The 14,056-nt window shown below is 41.8% G+C and overlaps 2 protein-coding genes across 2 annotated transcripts in view; one reads left to right on the top strand and one right to left on the bottom strand.

Annotated features, from left to right (window-relative positions):
- Window positions 1–14,056, top strand: part of LOC129840313 (poliovirus receptor homolog) — a 197,486-nt gene that overhangs the window by 86,764 nt on the left and 96,666 nt on the right. The gene's annotated exons all lie outside the window — the stretch shown is intronic.
- LOC129840442 (nectin-1-like) lies at window positions 8,046–14,026 on the bottom strand. Its single transcript, XM_055908345.1, has 11 exons — window positions 13,835–14,026; window positions 12,721–13,059; window positions 12,117–12,422; window positions 11,871–11,906; window positions 10,054–10,150; window positions 9,896–9,952; window positions 9,665–9,724; window positions 9,102–9,131; window positions 8,923–8,985; window positions 8,672–8,710; window positions 8,046–8,576 (listed from the first exon to the last, which is right to left on the bottom strand). The coding sequence occupies exons 1-11, from the start codon at window positions 13,884–13,886 to the stop codon at window positions 8,564–8,566; spliced, it is 1,092 nt and encodes a 363-aa protein (XP_055764320.1). The 5' UTR covers window positions 13,887–14,026; the 3' UTR covers window positions 8,046–8,563.

Raw genomic sequence — 14,056 nt, 5'->3', positions numbered from 1 at the left:
ATGGGCACAAACCCACCGTCGCTGGACCAGACAGGACTGGCAAAAAGTCAGTGTTCTGCCATGGCCAGCGACGAGCCCGGATCTCAATCCCATTGAGCACGTCTGGGACCTGTTGGATCGGAGGGTGAGGGCTAGGGCCATTCCCCCCAGAAATGTCCGGGAACTTGCAGGTGCCTTGGTGGAAGAGTGGGGTAACAGCAAGAACTGGCAAATCTGGTGCAGTCCATAAGGAGGAGATGCACTGCAGTACTTAATGCAGCTGGTGGCCACACCAGATACTGACTGTTACTTTTGATTTTGACCCCCCCTTTGTTCAGGGACACATTATTCCATTTCTGTTAGTCACAGGTCTGTGGAACTTGTTCAGTTTGTCTCAGTTGTAGAGTCTTATGTTCATACAAATATTTACACACGTTAAGTTTGCTGAAACTAAACGCAGTTGACAGTGAGAGGACGTTTCTTTTTTTGTTGAGTTTATATGTAGTGTGAATCTGGGGTCATAAGTGATGGAATCGGCTAAACTTTGAACATTGAGATATTAAATAAATGATAGAGACGAAGCCTTGAATAGAAAGAGTCTGTAGCAAGCCAGAAGGCTTTGGAATGTGTTTGATGGAGGAGAGGAGAGCGATGTGTTGATATAGGGAAGACAGATGGATATCTGTGGATTAGGTGAAGGAGGGGTTGAGGTGAGGGGTGAGGTCAGTTCCCCTAAGGGAGTAATCAGGGTTAGTATCTGGTTACCTTCTTTCTCTTGGGCATAAACTAAGGATGGAGAGAGGGAGTGTCTTAAGTAGGATGTATATAAACTGTGATGTGAGAAATGTTTTACTGTCTGATTACAGCTGTACAGAACCTTTGGGAACAATTAAACTTGGTTAAAGCTTCTCTAATGTCCGTGAGTCATTTACTCAGAAAAATAAGAACCTAACATAAGTGAAGTCTGTACCATTATGGTCGGTCCAAAATTACACTGGACAGTCATTTCCCCCCACTTATCACTCTATCTTATATATTACAAAAAATAATGAATGAAGTGTTTGGTCTGGGCAGAAGGATATCTTTATTTCAGTCACTGCAAACATGAAGGGAAACAGATTGTGAGTGAACTGTTTCATGGAAAGTTGATTTCCTATTGACTAACTGCATTAGAACTGCAATCAAGTTTGTTGCAAAAATTGACAGATGTTAATAAATTAAATCTATCTTGCAAAACATCCCCGTTACCTTCAACAGCTGTGCATAGACCCCACAGCACCAGAAGTAGAACCAGACTGAATACAAACGTACTGACCAACTGCAGAACCAAACGTTACTCAATATTGTCTGCTCAGACCGAGTACAGAACTTAACGGCTAATCAGCGTTCTATTCTCAATAGAGGAACCAGGTAAAAATTCAATGAAAATTATGCTGGGTTGACTTAGTTATAATGGACCTTGAGATCTGAGCGTAGGAAGTCCTGCTGTTGTCTAGCTTGTATTCGTGTTACACCTCTGCTAGTACATCTTGGTCTTTGTGACTGGGGTCTTTGTGGAGAACTCACCACAGAGAGGTCTTATGATCAACCACAGACACATCAACAGGTCCACTTCCTTCTTTAGACACAATGATAGATTCTGCACCACCATAAGGCTGAAGGGTTCTACGCTTTTTATCAAGCGTAGAACTGATGCAGGTTATGGTTAGTTTCAATCAACACTAACACTAACCAAATGTATTCAATTCTTTTGTGTTATTGCGGTATCCATGTTTTGTGATGTTACCTTTCTCCATCCCCATCTCTCAGCTAATGTGGCTACCATTGGGCAACAACACAAACTCCAGATTGTGGCTTTATCAAGACCACCTGCTGTTTACTTATTGAAAGACCAAAGAGAAGAGTGGAACATATTATAGATAATGTTCACTTCTCTCACAAAATATGACATTAGTTCAGTAATTTTCTTTGTCTGCCATTTTTCATCCTTAATTTATTTAACCTCATTCCATTTCAAAATGATAGCACGTGTTGAACTTGTATTGATGTAATGAGTTCTTGTGGTAGTAAAAAGTGATGAAAAAAATTGACTTATGGTGTGTGTTTGAGTAAATCATGGGTATCAATTAAATAATAGTAATTATTACTTAAGTAAAGTAATGCTTTTGGCGTCATTAGTGCCTAGGCTCGGCCTTCAAAGTTCAAAATGTCCCTTCTGCACCAACTTAACTGTCCCTTTGTGGTAGAGCGTGCTCACCCCTGGATGTTGTGTGCTGGAGTTTGGATTTGTTCTCCTGGTTTCCTAACTACAAACCACTAAGTTATTCTTTGGATTGCTTGGCCTGGCTGTAGCAATGAGTAAGATGGCTAACACGACCGAAACGAAAAGGCTAACAAGCCGGGTTTTGGTTTGCAACTTCAAATGTCGAACAAAGTTGGAAGTTGTTGCACCTCCTGTCAGGACCCGGTGCGAGAAACAGTCACTAATAATCAGCAGAACCCAAAAGATGAGGCAGACACAGTAGTTCTAGAGATGGTGGTTTAATTAAAGAACAAAATCTTCAGGCCAAAATCTAAATCCACAATGTCCAAAATAAAGCCAAGAGGCACAAAATGGATATCCTCAAAAATACAAAGAAAACTCCACAAAGTGGTAAAAAACAGCAGGGAAAAACAAACCTCAAAAGACTACTCAAAATTACACAAGAACTAAACCAGAGAACCTCTGGAAAATCCAATCCGAGAAATATATGTTTCACACAAAAAGGCTTGGTCTGGGGCTGGGTGCTAACATACAAGCACTGAGCCAAGAACTGAGGAACACACAGGGTTTAAATACAAACAAGGGAACGACCTACAGGTGCAAACAATAAAAGAGCAAGGAAAAAACAAAAGGTTCAAAAAAGGTGCAATGGGGACATCTAGTGACAAAACCAGAACAGTCCTGGCCAAAACCTGACACCTCCTTCTGTAATTTTCTTCCCGAATGTTTTGCAAGTTGCAATCTGTTTTTTGTTGATACAGCGTAGTATTTATAACCGAAAATAATAATTTTGGGTATCATCTTTCCAAGGGCTCCATCTGAATTCACCCGCTGACGTTCCTCTGCACTACTACACGCAACTTTTTCCCAGCTGGCTGGTTCTGGCTGGGTCACCCAGTGTGTTTTCACCAGTGCCTACTCCTACTGGGGACCATGGGTTCTGTGATTGAAGTTGTTCCCCTGGGGCTAGTGTACAAGGCTATATCTCATCCAATATGATATTTTACACGTCACATCTTTATCTACTCTGAATGTTATTATTTTGTTTATGTAAAGGTTGATACACTACCTGTTTGGCGAGTACCGCTTCCCCCCGATTTGGCCCATACCTGGCACGAACTCGGGACCTCTGCCTTGCTAGCACACATGACCATCCTCCCTCATGCATCTTAGCTGATCAAACGCTAATGAGGCGATGCAAGCGGGACACTTAAAGCTAATGAATTGTATCATGGCGCCGACAGAGATGGTCGCCTCGCTTCGCGTTCTTAGGAAACTATGCAGTATTTTGTTATTATTATTATTACTATTATATTATTTCTTACATTGTTACCCCAGGAAATCTTAAGTTTTATTACATACAGCCAGGAAGAACTATTGGATATAAGAGCAATGTCAACTTACCAACATTACGACCAGGAATACAACTTTCCCGAAGCGGATCCTCTGTTTGGACCACCACCCAGGACAATGGATCGGATCCCAGTAGGCAACCCAAAACAACGGCGCTGCAGTAGGGGCAGACAGAGCGGTCTTCTGGTCAGGCTCCGTAGACGGGCACATCGCTCACCGATCCCGAGTATACTACTCACCAATGTCCAGTCTCTTGACAACTAGGTAGATGAAATCCGAGCAAGGGTTGCCTTCCAGAGAGACATCAGAGATTGCAACATTCTCTGTTTCACGGAAACATGGCTCACTTTGGATATGTTATCAGAGTCGGTATAGCCACCCGGTTTCTTCACGCATCGAGCAGACAGAAACAAACATCTCTCTGGTAAGAAGAAGTGCGGGGATGTATGCCTTATGATTAACGAGACATCATGTGATCATAACAACATACAGGAACTTAAGTCCTTTTGTTCACCTGACATAGAATTCCTTACAATCAAATGCCGACCGCATTATCTACCAAGATAATTGTCTTCGATTATAATCACAGCCGTGTATATCCCCCCCAAGCAGAAACCTCGACGGCCCTGAAAGAACTTCATTGGACTCTATGTAAACTGGAAACCATATATCCTGAGGCTGCATTTGTAGCTGGGAATTTTAACAAAGCTAATCTGAAAACAAGCTCCCTAAATTCTATCAGCATATCGAATGCGCGACCCGGACTGGCAGCATTCTGGATCATTCCTACTCTAACTTCCGCGACGCATACAAAGCCCTCCCTCGCCCTCCTTTCGGCAAATCTGACCACAACTCCATTTTGTTGCTCCCAGCCTATAGACAGAAACTAAAACAGGAAACGCCCGTGCTCAGGTCTGTTCAACGCTGGTCCGACCAATCGGATTCCAGACTTCAAGACTGCTTCGATCACGTGGACTGGGATATGTTCCGGATAGCCTCAGACAACAACATTGATGTATACACTGATTCGGTGAGCGAGTTTATTAGCAAGTGCATCGGTGATGTTGTACCCACAGTGACTATTAAAACCTTCCCCAACCAGAAACCGTGGATTGATGGCTGCATTCATGCAAAACTGAAAGAACCACTGCTTTCAATCATGGCAAGGCGACCGGAAACATGACCAACTACAAACAGTGTAGCTATTCCCTCTGCAAGGCAATCAAATAAGCTAAGCGTCAGTATAGAGACTGTAGGGTCGCAATTCAAGGGCTCAGACACGAGACGTATGTCGCAGGGTCTACAGTCAATCACGGATAACAAAAAGAAAACCAGCCCTGTCGAGGACACCGACATCTTGCTCTCAGACAAATTAAACAACTTCTTTGCTCGCTTTGAGGACAATACAGTGCCACTGACACAACCTGCTACCAAAACCTGCGGGCTCTCCTTCACCGCGGCCAATGTGAGTAAAACATTTAAACGTGTTAACCCACGCAAGGCTGCTGGCCCAGACGGCAACCCTAGCCGCATCCTCGGAGCATGCGTAGACCAGCTGGCTGGTGTGTTTACAGACATATTCAATCGATCCCTATCCCAGTCTGCTGTTCCCACATGCTTCAAGAGGGCCACCACTGTTCCTGTTCCCAAGAAAGCTAAGGTAACTGTGCTAAACTTCCGTCATCATGAAGTGCTTTACGAGACTAGTCAAGGATCATATCACCTCCACCCTACCTGACACCCAAGACCCACTCCAATTTGCTTACCGCCCCAATAGATCCACAGACGACGCAATCGCAATCACACTGCACACTCCCCTAACCCATCTGGACAAGAGGAATACCTATGTAAGAATGCTGTTCATCGATTACAGCTCAACATTTAACACCATAATACCCTCCAAACTCGTCATTAAGCTCGAGACCTTGGGTCTCGACCCCGCCCTGTGCACCTGGGTCATGGATTTTCTGATGGGCCGCCCCCAGGTGGTGAGGGTAGGAAACACCATCTCCACCCCACTGATCCTCAACACTGGGGCCCAACAAGGGTGTGTTCTCAGCCCTCTCCTGTACTCCCTGTTCACCCATGACTGAGTGGCCATGCGTGCCTCCAACTCAATCATTAAGTTTGCAGACGACACTACAGTGGTAGGCTTGATTACCCAGAACGACGAGACGGCCTACAGGGAGGAGGTGAGGGCCCTCGGAGTGTGGTGTCAGGAAAACAACCTCACACTCAACATCAACAAAACGAAGGAGATGATCGTGGACTTCAGGAAACAGCAGGGGGAGCACCCCCCTATCCACATCGATGGGACAGTAGTGGAGAAGGTGGAATGTTTTTTTAAGTTCCTCTGCGTACACATCACGGACAAATTGAAATCGTCCACCCACACAGACAGCATGGTGAAGAAGGCGCAACAGCACCTCTTCAACCTCAGGAGGCTGAAGAAATTTGGCTTGTCACCCAAAACACTCACAAACTTTTACAGATGCACAATCGAGAGCATCCTATCAACGCATCACCAGGGGCAAACTACCTGCCCTCCAGGACACCTACACCACCCGATGTCACAGGAAGGCCAAAAGATCAACAAGGACAACAACCACACTGCCTGTTCACCCCGCTATCATCCAGAAGGCGAGGTCAGTACAGGTGCATCAAAGCTGGGACAGAGAGACTGAAAAACAGCTTCTATCTCAAGGTCATCAGACTGTTAAACAGCCATCACTAACACTGAGTGGCTGCTGCCAACATACTGACTCAAATCTCTAGCCACTTTAATAATAAAAAATTGATTGTAATAAATGTATCACTAGTCACTTTAAACAATGCCACTTTATATAATGTTTACATACCCTACATTACTCATCTCATATGTATATACTGTACTCTATACCATCTACTGCATCTTGCCTATGGCGCACGGCCATCACTCATCCATATATTTATATGTACATATTCTTATTCATTCCTTTACACTTGTGTGTATAAGGTAGTTGTTGTGAAATTGTTCGATTACTTGTTAGATATTACTGCATGATTGGAACTAGAAGCACAAGCATTTCGCTACACTCGTTTTAACATCTGCTGACCATGTGTATGTGACCAATAAAATTTGATTTGAGGTGCAGGGTTGGGGTCAATTCCAGTCAATTCATGAAGTACACTGAAATTCCAAGTCCAAATCTCTTCAATGCCTTTCAATTAGGAACATTTGGAATTAGAATTGGAATTTGGTTTACTTTTTGAATTGATCTGGAATTAAAATGGAAGTGACCCCACAATGACCCTGCTGAGGAGGAAGTTTCACACATCTCCATGTGCTACATTCATCCCTCAAACTTCCTCAACAGCCCCCAGTGTTGAGCTGAGCGCAACTGTTGATCCGAGTCATTACGCACCACAGTAAAGGATGTCACGCTGCTTCCTCAGTGAGTACTGCTACCCCCAACGACCCTGCTGAGGAGTTTCACACATCTCCAAGTGCTACATTTACAAATGGCTGCTTTTTGATTCATGAAGCCTTTATGTATATACCAGTCAGTCAACATGACCATAATGAATTATGAAGCCTTCATGTGTTGTTTTTATTATATTTACGTAAATGCTTCAAAAATAACAAACAATGATGTTATGTGATGAAGATGATCTCATAGTACAAGACGTATCAGATCTCCTAAGCCTGTGTTTACCACAGACCTTATTTTCAGCCTTTATCAAAAAACCTTACAAAACGTCCATTCATTTTCCCCAAAGTCTTTGCCCAATGATCAATGGCAGAGTTAGTGCCTACAAAAAGACACCATTACTATTGCTCTCTAAGTAGGCTATACAATTCCCCCCCAAAATACATTGATTATTATAAATGTAGGGTCTATAGGCTAACCCTATAGGTTTGTATCACCGTTAGAAAATAATTCAATATCGACAATGTTATTATGAACGTTTTTAGCCTTATTAAATATCAAACATAACACAACGTTTTATTTTAACTGGGACCTATAACAAATTAACTCTGCTCTAACAACTACTTAACCATTGAGCTGTGCAGGGAGTTAGTGAGAATTACGTATGTCCTCTGTATGGTGTAAAACAATCCGGTACACTGACTATCAAATCCATGTTTCAAAAGTCCTTAAGCTGAAGAGACCGGGTGTGATGCGTTCTGCCTCTTTATGAGAGACGTCAGAGTCAGTCACGTCAACTGTGGATCAAGCGTACCATTGGTGGCGCGTAGTTGCATAAGCGCTGCAAAACTACAGTATCAATCCCTTTTCTCAACTATCTCTCTCTAGTTATATTTAGGTGACCCCTAGTGGCAATTGTTTGTATCTTTGGTTGGTCTCTTGAGTGGCAGAAGAATCAAAGACAATTCACTCTTGAAGCATTGCCAGCAGCAGATTTATGACACATTGTATAACAAGCGATGTCACAACATACATTACAGTATTGTTTGAACATTTTATTAATAAAAGTAGAAAACAAACACACAACAAAGGACATCACAACATTGAGAATATTGCAGCATTTGATTTATAAAAAGTGAAGAAAACAAAAACATACACACCATGAAAGTAGTCTACATTATGTAGGTTATAATATCACAACACACATCATTAAAGTAGTCTACATTTTGACATTGTGTAGTCTATAATATCATAACACACACCATTAAAGTAGTCTACATTATGACATTGTGTAGACTATAATATACAACATTTGATTTATAAAAAAGTGAAGAATAAAACCACGAACAAGTCTAGTGTGGATTTATCATGTTTCATCATTAACCAACTACAAACTATATTTACATACTGTATTTATATATACAATAACCAGCAGGCCTATGTGTGTCAGCCATTCAGTCCACTATTCAGTACCCACAATGCCTATGGATAGAAACAGTCTCCGAACCACACAGATGTGTGTGTGAGACAGTATGGTAGTCACTCAGTCCTCGTAACCCTATAAAAGTTTCCTAAGATAGATACAACAGAATGGCGTAGATATTTATTTAAAAAATATACACTTCTGACTGCATCTTTGTAATTATTTATGATTATTTCAGCTCACCTTCTACATTGCAGATCATCTGGTTTCTCAGGAGATATTCTGTATAAAAGAAGGTCATTTAAATATTGACTGAATGGAGTATCCTATATTAGTGACATCAGTAACATAACAACAATGCAGCAAATGCAACTCATTTGCATGTATGCAGTCACCATGACTACCACCTCAAAACATAATTCCAGAGCTTCTCGTTCAATGAGAGAATACGGTATAAAACCCCCACCCCAAAAAACAAGAGAACTTAAACCTACTTCCTCACAACATCTTGTGCTTGTTGCATTATATGCTTGGCTGAGGAGCTGAGGGAGTCTAACCTGAAACACAAAATTGTAACCCATTGTAACCCATATTGTAACCCATTTTAACATTCACAATCATCTGTTTCAAGCATTCTACCAGGATGATCAAATAAAGTTGTACAAATACTCACATTGTGAATGGACTGGAGATTGGTGTGGTCCTGAAAGAAATGAACATGGTCAACGTATTGATAAGAACCATATTATCTGTGGTAACAGTCAGTGCCGTTTCTAGGCTTAAGTGAAGTGAGCGGCTGCTTAGGGCCCCACAGCGACTAGGGGGCCCCCAACCAAAACAATGTTTTTCTATACAGTATATATCATATGTTTTAGGAAGTCAGTCGCGGTCTCAACATACTGTTAAATTGCAGGATATTAACTTTTAAGCTGCCAAGAGGAAGTGCAAAAAGCTAGAAAGGGCCCTGCGGACAGTGATGTAAAAACTGACATAATAAACATGACCACTCTATGATCACAGAAATACACATCTTTCCCAAGTTGAGAGAATATGTAGTGCATTAGTGACATGAGTCACAAAGCAGAACAGATATTAACATGCAGCTGAGTGCATGATGCTGTCACCATGACTACTCTATGACCACCACAGATGTACATCATTCTTCTGTAACGTTCTATTCTTCCCTGTTTTAAGCACTTTATAAAGATAATGACATAAAGTTGTAAAACTATTCACTTTCGTGATGGAGTGAAGGTTTGTGAGTCCCTGGTTGGTGGACTGGAGGTTGGTGTTTCCCTGAAATGAATAAAACATGTCAATGTACTGACAAGAGCAACGTTTTTTTTTTTTTTTTTTACCTATGAGGCAGAAATGTTTTAACAATTATATTAGCATGTTTCAGGTTTTCTTACAAATAGATTTGATGGACCTATTGACCCCTTAAAGGTTCTTTAGAATGAGTCTCACCATTCAGTTGTCTTTGTTGGAGTCCTGCTGATTTCAGGGTCAGACACTGGGGCTTTTCTGTACATCAAATTAGAGATCAACTGGTAAACAACTGGCAGTCAAATCACATTCAATTCAGAGTAACTGTTCAGTTTCAAGGTAATAGTTTGTATCTCTACCTGGATGAGGTGTCTTTTCTCCTCTTAAGAAACCACAGTATTACACAGATTCCAGCAATGAGACACATTGAACCCATCACTGCACCAACCACTGTACCTGTGAATGACAGAGATGACAAGAGAAGACAGACGTCAACTTCCCAGGTACACTACACCAATGCCTCATGCATGTACAGTCGTGGCCAAAAGTTTTGAGAATGACACAAATATACATTTTCACAAAGTTTGCTGCCTCAGTGTCTTTAGATATTTTTGTCAGATGTTACTATGGAAAACTGAAGTATAAGTACAAGCATTTCATAAGTGCCAAAGGCTTTTATTGACAATTACATGAAGTTGATGCAAAGAGTCAATATTTGAAGTGTTGACTCTTCTTTTTCAAGACCTCTGCAATCCACCCTGGCATGCTGTCAATTAACTTCTGGGCCACATCCTGACTGATGGCAGCCCATTCTTGCATAATCAATGCTTGGAGTTTGTCAGAATTTGTGGGTTTTTGTTTGTCCACACGCCTCTTGAGGATTGACCACAAGTTCTCAAAGGGATTAAGCTCTGGGGAGTTTCCTGGCCACGGACCCAAAATATCGATGTTTTGTTCCCCGAGCCACTTAGTTATCACTTTTGCCTTATGGCAAGGTGCGCCATCATGCTAGAAAAGGCATTGTTCGTCACCAAACTGTTCCTGGATGGTTGGGAGAAGTTGCTCTCGGAGGATGTGTTGGTACCATTCTTTATTCATGGCTGTGTTCTTAGGCAAAATTGTGAGTGAGCCCACTCCCTTGGCTGAGAAGCAACCCCATACATGAATGGTCTCAGGATGCTTTACTGTTGGCATGATACAGGACTGATGGTAGTGCTCAACTTGTCTTCTCTGGACAAGCTTTTTTCCAGATGCCCCAAACAATCAGAAAGGGGATTCATCAGAGAAAATTACTTTACCAGCAATCAAATCTCTGTACCTTTTGCAGAATATCAGTCTGTCCCTGATGTTTTTCCTGGAGAGAAGTGGCTTCTTTGCTGCCCTTCTTGACACCAGGCCAAAGTATTCGCCTCACTGTGACTGCAGATGCACTAACACCTGCCTGCTGCCATTCCTGAGCAAGCTCTGAACTGGTGGTGCCCCGATCCCGCAGCTGAATCAACTTTAGGAGACAGTCCTGGCGCTTGCTGGACTTTCTTGGGCGCCCTGAAGCCTTCTTCACAACAATTGAACCGCTCTCCTTGAAGTTCTTGATGATCCAATAAATGGTTGATGTAGGTGCAATCTTACTGGCAGCAATATCCTTGCCTGTGAAGCCATTTTTTGTGCAAAGCAATGATGACGGCACGTGTTTAATTGCAGGTAACCATGGTAGACAGAGGAAGAACAATGATTCCAAGCACCACCCTCCTTTTGAAGCTTCCAGTCTTTTATTCGAACTCAATCAGCATCCCAGAGTGATCTCCAGCCTTGTCCTCGTCAACACTCACACCTGTGTTAACGAGAGAATCACTGACATGATGTCAGCTGGTCCTTTTGTGGCAGGGCTGAAATGCAGTGGAAATGTTTTTGGGGGATTCAGTTCATTTGCATGGCAAATAGGGACTTTGCAATTAATTCAAATTCATCTGATCACTCTTAATAACATTCTGGAGTATATGCAAATTGCCATAACACAGAGGAAGCAGACTTTGTGAAAATTAATATTTGTGTCATTCTCAAAACTTTTGGCCACGACTCGAAATATGGCTCTGCACTACACCTGAAAGTTGAATAGGAAAAGAGCCAGTCAATAGGTTGATTATGACCTGTCATTATTAGAATAACAACCACTTACCACTGATCCTGTCATCATCAGAGACCTGAGATTGACCTAGAACAGAAATACACAGGCAGTACTTCATCGTGAACACAGGAAGTACTTCATCATGAACACAGGAAGTACTTCATCGTGAACACAGGCAGTAATTCATCATGAACACAGGAAGTACTTCATCATGAACACAGGCAGTAATTCATCATGACATCATGTTCCTGATCATGTCAATATATTATGGTGGTATTAACCCTAACCATTTCTCACCTGCAAATGAAGCTTGATCCCTAGTTGGAATCACCATGGAAACCTCCTTGACGGCCCCAACGGATGACGCTACACACCTAACCCTGGTGTCTTTGTCAGGTAGACTGGACGCTGCCACCATGGCAGTTATGGTGACAGTGACTGTTTCATTGGGATGGGTGACTTCAGCCATGGTGGATTTGTCTAGACTGATGTTTTCTATGTGGTCCCAGGTTACTATAGGAACAGGTCGTCCAGTAGCAGAACAGGACAGAGTGGTGTGACTGTTGTTGGTTTGTGTGATGATGAGTGAGGGTCCATACAGCTCTATAGGACAACAGACACAGGTCACAGTGAATGTCAATACTATAATGTTTTCATGTACATCAAGGTCAAATGGATGCATGATGATTTGAGGGAATTGTTCCTGGGTTAATCATTTACACACAGGTCAAGGTAGAACAATGGATTGAAGGCATTGGAGGCCATTGTTCCTGTTTTAAAAGGGACACAACATTGTTTTAAGACCTCAAAAGTAGTCTAATGTTAAAGTGAATCCACATTATACAATTTGGATTTTAGAGTGTAATGTCCCTTTAACACGTCCTTAGTTATCATATTTTACCATTAATTTGGAGGCAGGTCCTGCCACTGATAGCTCCTTCTGGATAGGCATTAAACAGACACTTGTAGCAGGACTCATCTCCTCTTGACACTCCTCTGATGACGATAGAGCAGTTCTGCAGACCCTCGTCTTCAAACTCCACGTTCCTCTGAAAAGGTGGGTTGACTACTGGTCCAAATCGTTTGTTGTAGGTGGCCACATTTTCAGTCGCCCCTGATGTCTCTTTCTGCCAGGTGACTTGAAGCACATCTTTGGGTTTCATGAGCCTGCAGCTGAAGTGAGCATCCTCTCCCATGGTTGCTGTGACAACCTGCTGTGTTCTCACCAGCTGAGAGAACCCTGCATGAAGACAGTTACAGGCTGTTTAGTACACACATCTAATACAGCACTACATTTTAGCAACCTGCAGTGAACACTGTGAAGGGATTAAACAACTGCATAAATACATTTAAAGGTATATGCAGTATTGCATCAATCATTTCAATTCCCATTCTGTATGTTTGTACATTTCAAAGGACTCTTGGAAGACTAGCCCTTGGTGGGCTAAAATAAATCCTATCAAATTTAATGCTGGAATATGTAACTTTTTGGGCGACCAGACCAAATTCACAAAGAAATTCATTTATAGAAATATATCTGTAATTCTCCATGAAAGCAAGTCTAAGAAGTGGTAGATCTGTTCTATGTGAGCTATTTCTATGCTTCCAGTATTGTTGCAGCTGAAAGTACAATCTTTTTTTGGTTGTGGAAAATATATTTCAATATAGTCCAGGAAACTGTGATATTTAAGATCCATTGACTTTTTATAAGTTGCATGTTTTACATTATAGAACAGGAAGATGCTGATGTTTGTATACTGATGGTGACTGGACTGGTTATTCACCAGTAAAAAGACACCTTAGCTTCAATAATGTTCAAAATATAACACTTTTTATTGAATTAAATGTATTCCTTTAAGGACTATCTGTAGTTACAACTGATGCATAATGCACCTATATTTGTAGTGTAGTTAGCTACATCGCATAATGAAACTCTGAAATTGATAATACTGTATAACTTACATTTAAGACCTACAGACCTATCATGTATTTCATATGAAACTGATGTAACTCACCCTCAGGAAGGAATAGCAGCAGAAGAGTAAGGTAACTTTTAACACGAGCCATGGCAGCAATGTCTGGCTTGGTGAGGCAAGGTGATGTAAATGGACCTCTGAATAATGTGTGTCAAAGTAGTATTTCAAACTAGGAACCGTTTCCAAAGGAGGCATCGTGGGAGGCATGGTAACGTAGTCCGTTGGATAGTTTAAATACTAACAAGCTCTGTTGTTTTAGTT

This window comes from Salvelinus fontinalis, chromosome 41 (genome assembly GCF_029448725.1).
Source record: "Salvelinus fontinalis isolate EN_2023a chromosome 41, ASM2944872v1, whole genome shotgun sequence".
In the NCBI taxonomy this organism is placed as follows: Eukaryota; Metazoa; Chordata; class Actinopteri; order Salmoniformes; family Salmonidae; genus Salvelinus; species Salvelinus fontinalis.
Note: the sequence above shows the minus strand (reverse complement) of the source record. Positions and strands in the feature narration are given on the sequence as shown.